We start from the raw sequence: 17,715 nt of genomic DNA, 5'->3' as shown, positions 1-17,715 counted from the left end.
ACCTCATAGATATCTAGATCAAGGAGGACGTCCTTGGTAATTTGATGTCAACATCCCAGAAACAATCATGCTGTCTTGCAAAGGGTCTGCTGGTCTCCCCACTTAGATGGGTCTTTGGACCAGCAACACAGGCATCATCTGGGAGCTGGTGTGAAATACACTCTCATTCCACCCCAGACTCACTAGGTCAGAACTCACATTTTAACAGTGTCCCACAGGGATTCATGTACAAGGGCAAGGGCAAGTGTGAGAAACATGGGTTCAAAGCCCCGTGGGCCAGGAGGGACGATGGTTTCCTAGGCCCTCGCCCTTCTGCCAGGCTCCCCAGGCACACTGGTCTCCATACCTTACGCTTTTTGAATTCCTGGCGAGACAAGAAGCCCTTGCAGGTCGCCTGGAAGAGCATGATGCTCTGGGACACAAGCTTCTCCCGCTGCTTCTCAAGCCTGGAGACCACACCCGCCTTGAGGAAAACCTAGGAGAGAAGGAGACAGGTGACTTTTCCCCTAGAGCAGATTGTCTGGAGGGGGACGTGGTTGCAACTCAGACCCTCCTTCCCTTGCACCTCCCCTCAATACTTGGGGCAGCTGTCCTTTAAAAGGTCTCTAGGTGACAAAAGTGGTTTGCTCTCGACTCCAAAACCAATCCGCTGCCACTGAGTTGATTCCAACACAAAGAGACCCTATAGGACAGAGTAGAATGGCTCCATAGGGTTTCCAACGCTGTAATCTTTCCAGAAGCAGCCCACCTCATCTTTTTATTGGAGAGCAGCTGGTGGGTTTGAACCTGCCCATCTTTTGGTTAGCAGCAAAAGGCTTTAACCACTTCACAACCAGAGTTCTTTTTGTCCTTGACTATTAACCTAATAATGAATACACCATGGGCTGCCAGAAAAAAACAAACAAATCTGTCTTAGAAGAAATACAGCAAGAGTGCTCCTCAGGAGCGAGGGTGGAGAGACTTGGTCTTAACGTACTTTGGCCATGTTCTCAGGAGGGGCCAGTCCTTGGAGAAGACATCATGCTTGGTAAAGTAGAGGATCAGCCAAAAAGGAGGAAGATCCTCAGCAGGATGGATGGCCACGGTGGGTACAACAATGGGCTCAAACATAGCAATGACTGTGAGGATGGGGCAGGCCCAGGTAGGATTTCGTTATGTTGTACACAGAATGGATACGAGTTGGGAGCGACTTGATGGCACCAACCCACAACAAAGGAGCTCTGGTAGCATAGTGCCTAAGGCACTTGACTGCTAACCAGAAGGCTGGCGGTTCAAACCCACCAGCTGCTCCTGAGAAAGAAGGTTGGGCAATCTACTTCTGTAGTGATACCGCCTCGGAAACCCAAGGAGGTGTCGCTATGAGTCGGGGTCCGACTCAACAGCACATAACAAAAAAACACAACCACAACAAGAACACTAGCCTAGAGGCTGGCAGTTAAACCTACCCAGAGACACCATGGTAGAAAGGCCTAGTGAATCAAGCACCTCTGCTCTGCAACACATGGGGTTGCCATGAGTCTCAGGAGGTTACAAGTCTTTTAATGAAGAGGCCCTGGGTGGCACAAACAGTTAAAGAGCTCAGCTGTTAACTGAAAGATTAGACACTTGAGCCCACCCAGAGGAACACCTTGGAAGAAAGGCCTGGTGATCACTAAAAAAATAAGTTATTGGAAACCCCATGAAGCACATTTCTACTCTGACCCACATGACATCACCATGAGTCAGGGTCAACTTGATGGCAACTGGTAACTGGTGGCTCCTTAATGAGGATCTAGATTATCAAAAGAGCCCTGGTGGCAATGACTGTGAGGATGCCACAGGACTGGACGGTGTTCTCTCCTGTTGTACAGTGTCACTATGAGTCAGAGCCGACTCACTGACACTGAACAGAGCAACATTTCTTACAGCAGCAGATCACAAGGCTTTTCTGCACTGGTGTTACTGAGTGGGTTTGAACCACCAAACTTTGAGCTTTGTAGCCAAGGCAAGCCATTTGCACTACCCAGTGTGTAGTGCAAGGGTGTGTTTGGGACACACCCAGGGCTCAGGGGGGAACATGTGATTTACTTATGGTAACACAGCGGGTGACCCACAAAGCTGATACCTGAACCCAGAACCTTGGGTTTACCTCCTGCCCCCACTCTCAGGGCCCACATGAGCATCCGTTTCCTCATTCATGGTGGTATAAGCACCTGAAGCTTGAGGTTTGACTGCAATTTGATTCCAGGTGGAACAAAGGGTCTCAATCGATTCTCCATTACCCTAAACCTATTTTCAGTCATGGAGACCATGCGGCCAGTTCTGCAGCCAGCCTGTCCTCAATGGGAAAATGAAAATGAGAGTGCCTGATCGGTGCTAACTCTGTTTTGCAGAATGCTTCCGATCAGCCAGGGCCACCGAGACAATTAGCCTCATTGAACTAAAGACACGATTGACTCATTACCTATCAGATGGCCTCAATAATGACTGTATTAATTTCACAAGCTAGTGAGTCCCAAAAGCTGCTTTAGGGAAAAAAAAAAAAAAAATCAATGATCAAGGGGATGACAGCCCCTGTTCGTATATTACAAAGGGTGGTGGGGGCTGCCAAAACCACTATTGATTAAGTATGAAGCTTTCATTACAGAGATAATTGGAAACGGTCATACACAGAATGGGAATAAGTCATCGCCTCTGCAGAATCTTATCTTGATTTTTTTTTCCTTCTAAGAGCGCATTGGCAACGCGAAGGCTGACTGCATATACAATCACACTTTCCTCATGAATGTCACGGCCTCAGCACAGCCCTCACGATAAGGCACCAGAGGTTGAAAATCACAAAGGAAAATCTAAACTACTTGCTTTTCATGGGTCTAGCTGCTTATCGTACTCAAGCAGAGAAATATCCCAACAGCCTACATTGAGGGAGCCCATAGGGGCCACTGTTTTGCAAGCTAGATGTTTTCCCTCTAAACATCTGAAGGCTTTTAAAAACTGGATGTGGCCATAGATCCCATGTCTGGTACAAATGAGGAAGGAGCTCCTCTCCTGTTACCAATTGGACACATTTCTTTTTCTTCTTCTCTACTGTTATTGTGGTGAAAACATACACAACAAGGCATTCACCAACATAACAACTTCCCCATCTATAGCTCAGGGACACTGATGACATTTTTCACGTTGTGCCACCATTATTGCTATCCTTTCCAAAATATGTCACCATCCTTAGCATAAAGTCAATCCTCCCCAAACAAAACCTTTCCCACTCTCCCTCACTTCTACCCTTGGTAACCACTAATAATCTTTGGTTTCTATATATATATACATATATATATATTTTTCAACCTATTTAGGAATTTCAACCCCCACTCAATCTCTGATAACCAACAAAGAAAGCTCCCTTCCATTAATAAACCTTTCCTTGACTTTTTACAGTAGTGAACAGTATTTGTCCTTCTGTGATTGACTTACTTCATTCAGCATAATGTCCTCCAAGTTCTTCCACATTATGTGGTATTTTGCAGATTCTGCATTATTCTTTGGGTTACATAATATTCCATTGTGTGTATATACCACAGTTTGGTTATCTGTTCCTCTGCTGATGGACACTTAGGTTGCTTTCATCTCTTTGCTATTGTGAATAGTGCTGCGATGAACATGGGTGTGCATATATCTATTTGTGTCTAATTGGACAGACAGTTGTTATTGGTGTTAGCTGATGTCAAGTCAGTTCCGACTCGTGGTGACCCTATGTGGAACAGGGTATGACTTCTCCAGAGGGTTTTCTTGGCTGCAATCTTAACAGAAACAGATCACCAGGCCAACTGCCAGCTGGGTTAGCAGTCAAGCACAAGTCCTATGTGCCACCTAGGGACCTTCAATTTACAAATTAAGGAGCTTAGTTCTTTAAACATTACACATTATTTAATAGGCATCTTGCTCACTGACAAAAATGTTTTCAACCAATAATGAGAGCCAGCTCTGTTAAATGACAATTTGCTGATTCCCACAGCTACCTTGGGAGGAAGAAACTAGTAGCTCCATTTTAAAGAGGAGAAAATGGAGGTGCAGAGAGGCTAACTCATACAGGTAGAAAGTGGTGAAACTTGTTTGTGCACTGGGTCAGCCTGTCACTGGGTTTCACGGCCTGCCCACTAGTAAGTGCTGAATCTTTCAATGCATAAGGTGTTGCATCTGCCTTTAGAGACTCAGCTGTAGTAATCAGTCTTTCCATGCAAGAGATCCAAGTTCAAATCCAGGCCAGTGCATCTCATGTGCAGCCATCCCCTGTCTGACAGGGCAGGCTAGTGTGTTGCTGAACAGGTTTCAGCAGAGCTTCCAGACTGAGGTGGACTGGGAAGAAAAGCCTGGTGATCTACTTCTGAAAACCAACCAATGAAAACTTACAGATCACAATGGTCAGATCGACAACTGACCGTGGGGATGGCACAGGACTGGGCAGTGTTTCCTTGTAGCTGTGGGTGGTGTAGTGAATTACATGGTATGCCTTTTCTAGCCATAGTCTTTGTAACTCCCACTTTGCTGTGAGCAACTGAGCAGCTGCTTGTTAAAGTTATCCACCTGGGGCATTTCTGTTGGAGCAGCATGAAGCAATCTTCTGGAAAGTTTGCTCTCTCTCTCTTGGGTGTGTAGAATTCTGATGTTGGGATTGGTTAGTCTTGCCACTCTGCCAGGCTCAAAAGGAGCCCTGCTAGAGACAGAAGAAATCCCTCTGACTGCCAGCTGAGAGTGACATGCTTGCTGAGAGATGTGAGAGAGATGCACTGCTGAGAGAGAGACATGTTACTGAGAGAGACTGAGAAAGACTGCCAGCTGAGAAAGAGGGTCGGCTGAGAGAGACTGAGCACATTCCTGAACTTGAATTGCAGACTGTTGCTTCCCTAATAATCCCCACAATCTGTGAGTTCTGTATGGGCACTGCAGCAAATTATCAAACCCAGCAGAGAGGTGGTGGGTGCCATGGGAGAGACGGTTGCTATCGAGCTTAGTAAGAGGACTGGAGGGTAGTGGCATGTCTGGATGCATAAAAACAGGCCTTGGAACAAAACTCAAAAATCATTAAAAAAAGAAAAAAAGACCATGTTTGCTGGTCTGTTAGAGCCTGATGGAACCACTGAGACTATGGCCCCTAGCTGCTCTTCAGGTCTGGAAATGAACTCACTCCTGTGGCTTCCAGCCAAACAAAAGTCAGGCATATGAGCTGAACATTTACATTAGGTAGATACACTCTTTGGAGAGAACAACCATGAGAGAATAGAAGGGTTGTGTATGCACAGGGAGACAGCTCAGGGGACAGGAGTGCATGGGAGGGAAGAACACAGGGAAGAGGTAACTATGGGGAGGAAGTAAGAGGGGAGCCGTTGCACTGTGATAAATTGTAGTCAATGTCATGAGACAAAGTATATGTGAGCTGCTGTATGGAAAGGAATTTGCTCCATAAACTTTCACCCAAATCACAATAATAATAATAATAATAATAAAGTATATAGTAACTATTAAAAAAAACAGGCCTTGGGCTGCTGATGGTGATTCTGTCTTCCTCTTGTGTACTTAGAGGTCAGAAGATGCCACCTTCCTGCCTCTTTTGCATTGTGTTATAGTTGTTGCAAAGTGAAAATTCAAAGGCATCGAGTGAAGCCTTGAATATTTCTTGCCTGGTTTTATGGCAGTTCCTTTCTTTCAGAATGTTCACTATTCCAGACCACCTAGATCCTCGGGAGTGTTATTTGTAATAGGTGACATTTTCCAATGCTATTTCCTCCCACATTATGAAATCTTATCTTCAAGGCCTTGTGAAATAGTCAGGACAGAAAAGCATTAGCCTCGTTTATGGTTTGGTGGAAAGCAGACACACGGAGGAAACATACAGTGGAGTGAGGACAAGATTCAGGTTTCGGTTCCTGCTGTGATGAACAGAATGTCATAAGGAGCAAGTTCCACTCACCTGGCTGTGCCCCACGGCCACTGCCTTCTTCTCCAGATCCAGGGTCTGCAGGAGCTCCTCCACAGCCTTGGGAGAAGAGAGAAGTTGAAGAATTGCAAGGGCAGTGAACCCCCAAGTGAAAGGTCATGTTGGCTGGATGGCTAACACCAGATGACAGAGGATCCTCCACTCTAGGAGCTTTGGCTAACAGAGCCCAAGGTGAGAATAAGTTCTCTATCTGATACAGTGAGTGCAGAAGCTTAGCACTTACTGAGCAGCTGTGTGCCATCCATTCTGCTGGGACCTTCACACCCACCATCTCTTCATCTTCCTACCATCCTTATGTCGGAAGGAAGGTTGGGCAATCCATACTTCCATAGTGATACTGCCTCAGCAACCCAAGGAGGGGTCGCTATGAGTCGGGGCTGACTCGATGGCACACAACAACAACAACAACCCTTATGAGGGCCATTATACTGCTCTACTCATTTTACAGAGGAGAAAACCAAAGATACAAAGCAAAATGAAGGCACTTCTCCAAGGTAAAAGGAGCTCTGGTGGCATAGTGCCTAAGGCATCTGACTGCTAACCAGAAGGTTGGTGGTTCAAACCCACCAGCTACCCTGTAGAAGAAAGACTGGGCAATCTAGTCCTTAAAGATTTACCACTTCAGAAACCCAATGGGGGTTGCTATGAATCGGATTAGACTCGATGGCATTGTTTGGTTCTCCAAGGTAACAGGGTAACACCAAGGGCAGAGCCAGATTCCAATCAAGGCCCGTCTGGCCACATTGTAATATGTGTGTCTTGAACTGCTTCTCAGGACTAGACTGGTTCCAGAGGACCTGAGGACACTACAAATTTCACTCACTGTGTCCCTAAGTCCCCCTGTGACAGCCTTCAGCTGTCTGTTCTTATCTCACTGTATTTCCCCATGACTGTCTCACTCTCATTCATTTATTTGCTAAATAAATTACATGATCAATAAACTTGACCTCCCTAACTTAAATGATGATAACCCTGATGGGGAGACTGTGTTTTAAGTCATCTCTTCATTCCTCCATTGCACCCTATATTGTTCTATGCATATAGTAAGTGCTCAATAAAAACAAAGATGGAATGAATGAATACCCAAACAGAGAGAGATTCATTGGGGTGAAAAGGTGGCCCCATGCTGCTGAAAGGAAGTCACTCTATGAGATTACTGCTGGCACTTATGCCAAATCACCAACCATTGCATGGAATTTTCCTCTTGTCAAATAATCACTCAGGCTCTGTAACAGCCATGCTGGGATTTGCACCCTCAGATAAATACAGGCCATGCCTGGTTCCTTTGTGGCTGCCAATTCCCCTCCACTCCACTTCCATATTACCCCTCATGAATCTTCCATTCACTTAAAATCACAAAGTCTATTTTCAGAATGAGCTGTCAGAAAAGTAACTGCAAAAAAAAAAAAAAAAGAAAAGAAAAGTAACTGCAACACTCAAGAAGTAATGGGTATTAGGAGGGTGAAGTGATTTAGCAGATGAGTTTCAATTCTGTGGGCCATCAGCATCACAGCACACTTCCTAAGATAACCTTACAAATGCTCATTAAAAGTCTAGTCCTAGACTAGCAATCACAGGGGAACTTCATCCTCTGACTGACCCGAAGAACACGCCATGACGCCCCTCTGAAAAATCAGGGATTTCAGTTATTGCATTTTGGGCAAAATTGTCTAAGGGAGTTGTAGACAGCAGAATGCATAAAATCAATATATCTAAAATATAACATCTTTTCTCCCTGCACAAGAGGAGAACAAAATAAAAATGGAACCTACAACCAATGAAATTTGTCTCAGTCGCCTTGGAGTTTAAAGCCCATGGGAGATGTTTGGGGGCTTGAACATGAGGATCTATGGGTAGATCCATGTGGGTTGAGAGCCTGGTTTGACCACTCATGAACTGTGTGACCTTGAGTCAATACTCTGTTCTGAGACAGAGGCTGTTTGCCAGAAAAATAGGGAAAAACGATAACATCTGCTTCAAAGGACTCTGAGACCATAACTCTACAGGCTTCACACAATGCCTGCCACTCTGAGCACCCACTGTACCCCACAGCCAGCTCTGTTTCAGTTAAAATCTGGGAGCAGTGTTGCAGAACGTAGACTATGGCATTCATTTCTTGAGGACACCCTAAACGCTGCCAAAGAATGTGCCCAAACCCCACAATAGCTGAAGGTTCTTCTCTGCCTCCTTGCTTTCTTATAACCCTTTAGATATCTATGTGGACAAGACTGTTGGACCCTCTAATGATATATTGGGTCCTATTAACCTCATCTTATAGATAAGAAAGTGCAGTCCCACATGGTGGGTTAAGTGGGCGATTTCCAGCACTATGTGATGCTTCTGACTCTCACCTGTAAAATGGTGACAATATTCCCCACCTGGACAATAAAGCTTTTGGGAGAATCAATTGAGAATATAGGAGGGGATAAAAGAGCCTTTGTAAATGACTTTGCACCTAATTGCTATTATTGTTATCATTATTAATATTACTATTAGATTGAACTATAGGAAATTGCCATTTGTTTAGGTCACATATCAATGGTTTCATTTCATTCACCATAATAATGGCATCACTGTCTGACAGCCAGTTAGTGCGACAGACAGGGTAAGAATCCAGTTTTCCGGCCAGAATCCCTCCCTTGTCTCGTGTCTTTATGGAATGAGCTATTCCATGTATCTGAATTTGTCCAGATACCTGACACCTCCACCTCAGCACGGAATGCTGCTTTTGTAAGTAAAATGCTGGCCATTTTGATCTAAGGAAACACAATTGTCTGTCTGTTTCTGAGTCTAGGCACTGTCCTAAGGGCTCAACACATAATAATTCATTTCATTTTCAAACCTCCATGACAAGTACTGTTGCATCCACAACTTACATAGAAAGAAACTGAGGCCCGGCGCACTGAAGCAACTTTCAAAGGTCACACGGTTAGGAAATGATAGAGGGGAATCGAACCTGGGAATCAGACTCCAGAGCTTGTTATCCACCCTATGACACTGAAACCCCGTCTAGGTCCAGTGCTCACTAGCTGTGTGATCTTGAAAAAGTCACTCTTTCTCTCTGGTTAACAGTGCCCTTTTCTATGATAAGGGGTAATCATGCCTATCTCACAAGAATGCAGTGAGGATTTAATGTGGGCATAAAAGCAGCATACAGGAGTGAGATTTCTGGAATGATGGGCCAAGGAGCTTGGCAGATCCTCTCCCCAAAAAAACAATGATAAAAATGGACAAAATTGGAAAGAGCAGAAAATTCAACACTTTGGAAATTGAACAAAGGCATACAACAAATGAGCAGTTCAAGAAAAACTACTGGGTACCATGTAAGAACAATGGTGTCTATGGCAATCTTCACTGGCAGCCCCCTTCGTCCAGAACCACCCTTCCCCCAAGTTCTATCACTGCAGTAGTCCTCCCAGGGTAAAGCAAGCTGTGAAAACCAGCAGCTTTGTTCAGAAATGGTTCACTTCTATCAGTGAAGCATGGGAAAATGCCATAGCTAGTAGTATTGTCGGAGACAGTAGCAACATTGGTAGCAAAACAAAAGGGGAGACCAACAGCACAGCTAGCCCAGAGCTGTATCCCTGAGTGGGGCGAACAATGGGCAATAGACCACCAGAAATTTAACAAAGAGATTTAGGAAATGAGACAGTCATAGTCAGCTTTGAGAAGCTCTCATATATTCCTGGCAGTCTAGAAGGTTGCACTGATACTCAATGGTACACATTTGCAAAGGCGAGATAAGAGAGACTCCTAGCTATCTACATATCACTATTTAAACATGAGGCTGTGCACACAGACATAAGAGATATGAAAAGCCTAGGGCAAGGCACATTGTAAACTACCTGAACGCTGAATACATTTTCCAACCCATACATATCCATCAAAAGAAGGTGGAAGCCTTCCAGATACAAGGTGTTTGATCACAACATCTGCTGACCATTAAGCTATGGTGATACAGGGTTGCCTCTAAGAAGCCAGGGTTTAAAATTAAATATATATATGTATTTTTAAAGTGAGCAGAGATATTAGTGGTCACACATCACTGGAGAGAAAGACTCAATAGATCTAGTCCAGACAAGTTACTAAATAAATAGAGGGGAAAAAAAAAAAAAGTAGAATCAAGACTATTATACTATCTAAAGTGTTCAGTTTTCAACAAAAAATTACAAGACATGCACAGAAACTGCAAAGTGTGATTTATTCTCTGGGAAAAAAAAAACAGTAGAACTGTCTTCGTGGGCTCAGATGTTGGATTTGGTAGACACAGACTTCATACAAATGTTCAAAACTTAAAATGGATTCAGTTTACTATGCAAACAGCAAGCATTAGAGAGCTGCAGTGGGAATATAAATATTATACAAAATAGACATTAAACAAAAATTATTACTAAACAAAGAAGGACATTTTATGATAAAAGGGCCAATCTATAAGGAAGATAAAACATTTGTAAATAAGCATGCCCCTAACAAGAGAATTCCAAAACATATGAAGTAAAAATGAAAAGAAGTAAAAGGATATTGAAGTGGACACCTCAATACCTGACTCACAATAACCAACAGAGCAACTAGACTGAAAAAATCGCAAGGATACAGAAGAGTTAAACAATCCTACTGACCAAGTTGCCTCAACTAACCTCTACAGACCATGGCACCAAATGATAGCATGCATTGAACACTCTCAAAGACATATCATATGTTGGGCCATAAAACAAGTCTTGATCAATTTAAAAGTATTGAAGTCATATGAAATATCTTCTCAAATCATGGTGGAATTAAGAAACCAACAACAGAAAAAAATGAGGAAATTCACATATATATGGAAATTAAACAACATACTTCAAATGGATCAAAGAAGTCACATGGGAAATCGGAAAATATTTTTAACTAAATAAAAATGAAAACACATCACATAAAAATTTATAGGACACAGCCAGAGTAGTATTTTGGAGAAAATGTATGCTTAAACACATATATTAGAAAAGAAGTATCTCAAGTAAACAATCTAAACTTTTAAGAAACTAGAAAAATTAAGGAAATTAAACTCAAAGCAAGCAAAAGGAAAGAAGCAATGAAGATTAGAGTGGAAATACCAGAAAGCTGTTCACCTGTGTTTTATTGACTATGCAAAGGCATTTGACTGTGGAGAGCATAACAAATAAAGGATATCATTGCAAAGAATGGAAACTCCAGAACACTTAGGTGTGCTCATGAGGAACATGAACATCGACCCAACAGGCTGTTGTTCGAAGGCAGCAAGAGGATATCGCATGGTTTAAAACAAGGAAGGTTGTGTACCAGGATTGTATCCTTTCACCATATTTATTCAATCTGTATGCTGAGCAAATAATCAGAGAAGCTGGACTATATGAAGAAGAATGAGGCATCAGGATTTGAGGAAGACTCATTAACAACCTGTGGTATGCAGGTGACACAAACTTGCTTGCTGAAAATGAAGATGACTTGAAGTACTTACTGATGAAGATTAAAGATTACAGTCTGCAGTATGGCTGACACCTCGACATAAAGAAAACAAAAATCCTCACAATTGGACCAATAAGCAACATCACAGTAAATGGAGAAAAGATTAAAGTTGTCAGGGATTTCATTTTACTTGGATCTACAATCAACACCCATGGAAGCAGCAGTAAAGAAATCAGACGTTGCATTGCAATGGGCACATCTGCTGCAAAATGCTTCTTTAAAGTGTTAAGAAGCAAAGATGTCACTTTGAAGACTAAGGTGCACCTGACCCAAGCCATATTTTCAATCGCTTCCTATGCATATGAGAGCTGGACAATGAATAAGGAAGATCAAAGAAGAGTTGATGTTTTTGGGTTATGGTATTGGCAAATAATACTGAAAGTACCATGGACCACCAGAAGAACGAACAAATCTGTGTTGGAAGAAATGCAGCCACAATGCTCCTTGGAAGCGAGAATGGCCTGACTTCATCTCACCTACTTTGGTCATGTGGTCAGAAGGACCGTTCCCTGGAGAAGGATGTCATGCTTGGTCAAGTGGAGGGTCAGTGAAAAAGGGGGAAGACCCTCAATGAGACGGATTTACACAGTGGATGCAAAAATGGGTTCAGGTATAGCAAGGACTGTGAAGCTGATGCACAACCAGGCAGTGCTCCCTTCTGTTATACATAGGGCTGCTATGAGTCAGAGCTGACTTGACGGCACCTAACAACAACAACAAATTAGATTAAAGCAGAAAAACAACAGAGAAGGGAGGAGATGGAAGGGGAGCTGTTGCATTGTGGGGATTGTAATTGGTGCTGTGAAACAAAATGTGTATGAACAACTAAGTGTAAAATGAATCTGCTTTGTAAATGTTCACCCAAAGCACAATAAAAATTTTAAAAAAAAGAAAATAGAGAAAAATCAATGAAACCAAAAGTTTGTCCTTTAAAAATATCAACCAAATTGACAAAGTTTTAGATACAATGACCAAGGGGGGTGGGGACACAAATTGCCACAAGCTGATCAGTAGAACAGAATTAAGATTCCATAAATAAACCCTTGTGTGCATGGCCAATTGATTTGCAACAAGAGTTTCAAGGTAATTCAATGGGAAAATGATAATCTTTTCAACAAATGGTGCTGGAACGATTGGATGTCCATGTGCAAAAAGATAAATTTCAGTATGAAGGTTGGGCAATCTACTTCCATAATGATACTGCCTTGGAAACCCAAGGAGGCTATGATTTGGGTCCAACTCAACGGCACATAACAACAACAACATGTTACATCATGCACAAAAATTGGCTTAAAATGGATTAGGTACCTAAACGGAAGAGCTGACACTACAAATCTCTACAAGGAAATAATGGAAATTCTTTGTGACCATGGTCTAGGCACAAAGGCTTCTTAGATATGGCATTCAAAAGCACAATTTTTATAAGAAATTAAAAAATTGAACTTCGTAAAGAACAAAATCATTGTACCCTAAACGCCCCCCCCCAAAAAAAAAAAAAAAAAACACTGCTACCCTAAGGACACTAATAATAAAACAAAAAGACTGGGAGAATATATTTGCAGATCATAGATGTGATAATAGAGCCATGTCCAGAATATATTAAGAGCTATTACAACTCAGTAAGAAAATGCACAACCCAATTTTAAAATGGACAAAATATATAAAGAAATAAATGTATGTATGTATATCAGGAGCTCTGGTGGTATAGTGCATAAGGCATTTGGCTACTAACCGCAAGGTCAGTGGTTCAAATGCACCATCCACTCTGCAAAGATTTACAGCCTCAGAAATCAAATGGGAGTCCGTATGGATAGGAATCAACTCGATGGCAGTGAATTTGGTTTTTGTTTTTTATGTATGTATGTATGTATGTACACATATATATACAAATAGCTAATAGACACATGATGGAAAAGAATAAAGAAACCTCAACATTATTAGGGGACATGAAAATTAAAACCACAATGAGATTATTACTACATATACACCAGAAAGGCAACAATAAAAAAAGACAATAAAAATCTTAGTGAAGATGAAAAGAAAGTGGAATTCTCATACATTGTGGTTCTAAGAATGTAAAATGGTTCAGCCACTTTGGAAAACAATTTGGCAATTCCACTCCTACATACCTATTGAAGAATAATGCCTGCAACCGCCCACCCAAAGACTTGTACGCAAATGTTCACAATAGCTTCTATCTTTCTATTGTGATTGGGGGAAAGTTTACAGAACAAGTAGGTTTTCCATTCAACAAACGATACACATTTAGTTTTGTGACACTGATTGCAATCCCCACAATGTAACATCATTCTTCCCTCTTCCTCCCTGTGTTTACTGTTGCCATTCACCCTTCTTCCTGTCTGTTCTTGACTTCTGAACTTTATTCCGGCCCTTCTGATCTTGTATGGCTGGCTGTCGTAAGGAATGTGTACCTCCCTGGTGTTATTGTTCACCTTATTTGTTGTCAAGTGCTATCAAGTTGACTCTGACTTACAGTGACTCTCATCATTCTCACAATTGTTGCTATGCTATAGCCCATCAACCTGTCTATTATTTGGCTGAATGTGGAGCTGTGGGAGTGAGTTCTCTTCCAGGCCTGAAGGGTATCTAGGGATGTAGTCTCAGGCGTTCCAGAAGTCTCTGTCAGGCCTGTAAGCATGGTCTTTTACTATTACTGAGTTTTGTTCCACATTTTTCTTTTCACTCTATCCAGAGCCTCCTATCACGATCTCTTTCAGAGCAGTTGGTAGCCAGGCACCATCTAGTTCTGGTCTCAGGCGTCTTTGATTTCCTTCATTCTGCTTTGCTCCAGACACAGAGACACCAATGGCTGCACCTTCGATGGCTGCTCACAAGCTTTTAAAACTCCAGTAGCTACTCACCAAAGTAGGATGTAGAACAATGTCTTTGTGGACTATATTATGACAACTGACCTTGATGTCCCCTGAGACTATGTTTGAGGCCCTAGACTCAGTGACTCCTTCCCTCAAGATGTATGATTATGGCTTAGAAGTTTTTGTACCTTTGCTCCCTGTATACTCTACTGTATTCATGGATATATCTGCAGTACATGTAAATACATGTGTAGAAATATCCTCTGTCGAACCTGTGTACATTTGTGGGTGTAGTACCATTCGTCTTCCTACTCCCATCCAGATTGCATACCTGTGTCTGTATCTACTCAAAGATTATTGCCATTCCTGTTGTTGCAGGGTTGTGTGTGCACTAGTATTTACTTCTATAGTCTTTAACTCTTGTCCTCCTCCCAGGATCCTCTGATGCCTCGATCATTTTGGCTGACCTCCCCCTTACTGTTTATTGCCTTTTCCATCACCCAAGTTAATATGATCTACCCTGTACCTAGTAATTTACCATCCTTTCCCCTCCCACCCTTGGTAACTGTGGTAGTTATGTTTGTGTGTCAACTGGGCTGGGCCTGGTTGAGTGGCTTGGCAGCTGGTTGTAGGTATTTCCCATGACGAGACTGGCAATCAATTCCATGGTGGGATCTACCACAAGCAGCTGAGTAGCTGCCTTAGGGAATGTGGTCTGCTTCCTCTATATAAGGAGAAGCTTTGGGAATGGTCTCTAGCCTATGGCACACTTGGACCCTGCGAGTAGCCATGTCGTTGCTCAGCAGCCTGCTATGCTCTGCCAACTTTGGGACTTACAATGGACTTAAGTAAATGGCCTGCTGTATGGTTTGGTAACATCGGGACTGTGCCTTTTTACTTGTCAACCTTGGGGCTTCTCAGCCTCAGCAGCCAGCAACTGTCTGAGTGAAGAAATGCCTCTAGCTCCTGTGGGCCGGGAGCAGGAGGCAGAGCTGGACCTCAAGGTTGAGGGGCTTTCACCCAGCCCCTAGAGCCTGGCACTTTGAACTTGGACTTAAAGCCTCCAAATGGTAAGAATAAATGCCTGTTTGTTAAGGCCATCCCATTTGTGGTATATTTCTTGTCAGAGCGGCACTAGGTAACCAGAACAGTAACATTCAAAGAAGGTGTCTTTCTGTGAGTAAACCTTTTCTTGACTTTTTATAGTAGTGGTCTCATACACTATTTGTCCTGTTGTGATTGACAATTTCACTCAGCATCATGTCTTCCAGGTTGATCCACGTTCTGAGGTGTTTTGCAGATTCATCATTATTCTTAATCATTGCATCGTATTCCACTGTGTATAGGTATCATAGATCGATTATCTATTCATCCATTGATGGGCACTTAGGGTGTTTCCATCTTTTTGCTATTGTGGATAATGCTGCAGTGAACATGGGTGTGCATATAGCTGTTCATATCACAGCTCTTATTCCTCTAGGATGTGTATCTATTAGTCACTCTTTCACTTCAGCATTTCTTCCATTCACTTTGTCTACTCTCCTTTCAAGAGCAAGTTTTGGAGTCCCTCATCATTCTAGGTTCAAATTATGAATCCTTGAATATACTTTGGGGAAACCCAACACATGCCACCCATTCTCAGGGCACTTTTGTGTGTTAGAATTTTACAGACAGAGTTCTCTCCAATGTTCAACAAGAATGACCTCAAAACATCTGAAATGACAATCCAAATTAGGCTGAACAGGCCAGGAAGGCAGTGAGAAATACCAGAAATAACGAACACCATGGCTAGCAAGTGTTTCCCTAACTTACTGCACAAGAAATAGTTCAATATGGATAGTCCGTGTCTTTGGAGTGCATGTTCACCCTGTGAATCATGTGACTGCTGTCAACACAGCATCTCCTCAATGAAATTCACACCCTGGCTCCATGACTCCCAAGTGTTGAGTACGATGTACTGTACCCCATTACATGTGCCCACGATCACACAGCTATCAGGTGAGTGGATGAGTGGAAAGCATCCAGGATTGGAATCTAAGTGCATCTTGACTTGAAATCACATGCTCTTCATTGTGGCCCTCCCTTACACATCGTCCAAACCACTCCACAAGGGTAGAAACCACATCTCTGTTATTCAACTTCTCATACTCTGGACTGTCAACAGACTACCTTGAACAAGACAGACACTAACAAATAAATGAACACATACACATATGATATGCACATGTGTGTGTGCATGTGTGTTTAATGTGGTTGGATAATATGGAATAGAAACCCATAAAATGACTAAAAACAGGAGACCCAAACTGGAGAGGACAGCAAGGTGAGCAAAATTTCATAAAAACTAAAACACAAAATTGGTTGCGACAGAGTGGATTCTGACTCATAAGAACTTTAGAGGACAGAGTAGAACTGCCCCATGGAATTTCAGAGGCAGTAATCTTTACAGGAGCAGATTGCCACATCTTTCTCCCATGGAGTAGCTGGTGGGTTTGAACCACTGACTTTTCAGATAGCAGCTGAGCACTTAACTACTGTGCCACCAGGGCTCCTTTAGGTTTAATACCAAAACCAAATCAAACCCCATGCCACTGAGTTGATTCTGACTTATAGCAACCCTGCAGAACAGAGTAGAACTGCCCCATAGGATTTCCAAGGCTATAAATCATTACAGAAGCAGACTGCCTCATCTTTCTCCCATGGAGCAGTTGGTGGGTTCAAACTGCCAACCTACTGGTTAGCAGCCAAATGCTTTAACAACTGCACCACCAGAGCTCCTTTTAGTTTAATAAACAAAAAAAAATCCACTGTCATCAAGTTGATTCTGACTCATAGCAACCCCCATTGGGTTTCCAAGGTGGCAAATATTTGTGGAAGTAGATTGCCTCATCTTCCTTCCATGGAGCAGCTGGTGGGTTTGAACCACCAACCTTTCAGATAGCCAAATGCCTTAGGTACTGTGTCACCAGAATAGAAAAGGGTAGCATAGTACCTAAGGCACTTGACTGCTAACCAGAAGGCTGGCGGTTCAAACCCACCAGCCACTCCTCGGAAAGGAGGTTAGGCAATCTACTTCCATAGTGATACCGCCTCGGAAACCCAAGGAGGTGTTGCTATGAGTCGGGTCCGACTCCACAGCATATAACAACGACAACAATGAATCAGTTCAGCACCCTGATAGTGGACAGATCCCTCCACCACTAGATTTTAGGGGCCTCTTCCCAGCAGAAAGGGACTCAGATAAATTCAGATGAAACCAAGATTGTCCACCAGGGTTTGAGACAGAGCAAGAGTGGCTGCCTTTGAGAGAATGAATTGACAGCCCTTAAAGCTCTGGTAGCATCGTGCCTAAGGCACTTGACTGCTAACCAGAAGGCTGGTGGTTCAAACCCACCAGCCACTCCTCGGAAGGAAGGTTGGGCAATC

At 42.8% G+C, this 17,715-nt stretch overlaps 1 protein-coding gene across 1 annotated transcript in view; it reads right to left on the bottom strand.

Annotated features, from left to right (window-relative positions):
- Window positions 1-17,715, bottom strand: part of MYO18B (myosin XVIIIB) — a 368,096-nt gene that overhangs the window by 227,045 nt on the left and 123,336 nt on the right. The window contains exons 20-21 of the mRNA XM_007947984.1: window positions 5,945-6,010; window positions 347-475 (exon numbers count right to left, since the gene is read on the bottom strand). Of these exons, the coding sequence (XP_007946175.1) occupies window positions 347-475; window positions 5,945-6,010 (195 nt within the window). The remainder of the gene's footprint in view (window positions 1-346; window positions 476-5,944; window positions 6,011-17,715) is intronic.

This window comes from Orycteropus afer, unplaced genomic scaffold, assembly GCF_000298275.1.
Source record: "Orycteropus afer afer isolate SDZICR_OR568_19922 unplaced genomic scaffold, OryAfe1.0 scaffold00197, whole genome shotgun sequence".
Classification (NCBI taxonomy): Eukaryota; Metazoa; Chordata; class Mammalia; order Tubulidentata; family Orycteropodidae; genus Orycteropus; species Orycteropus afer.
Note: the sequence above shows the minus strand (reverse complement) of the source record. Positions and strands in the feature narration are given on the sequence as shown.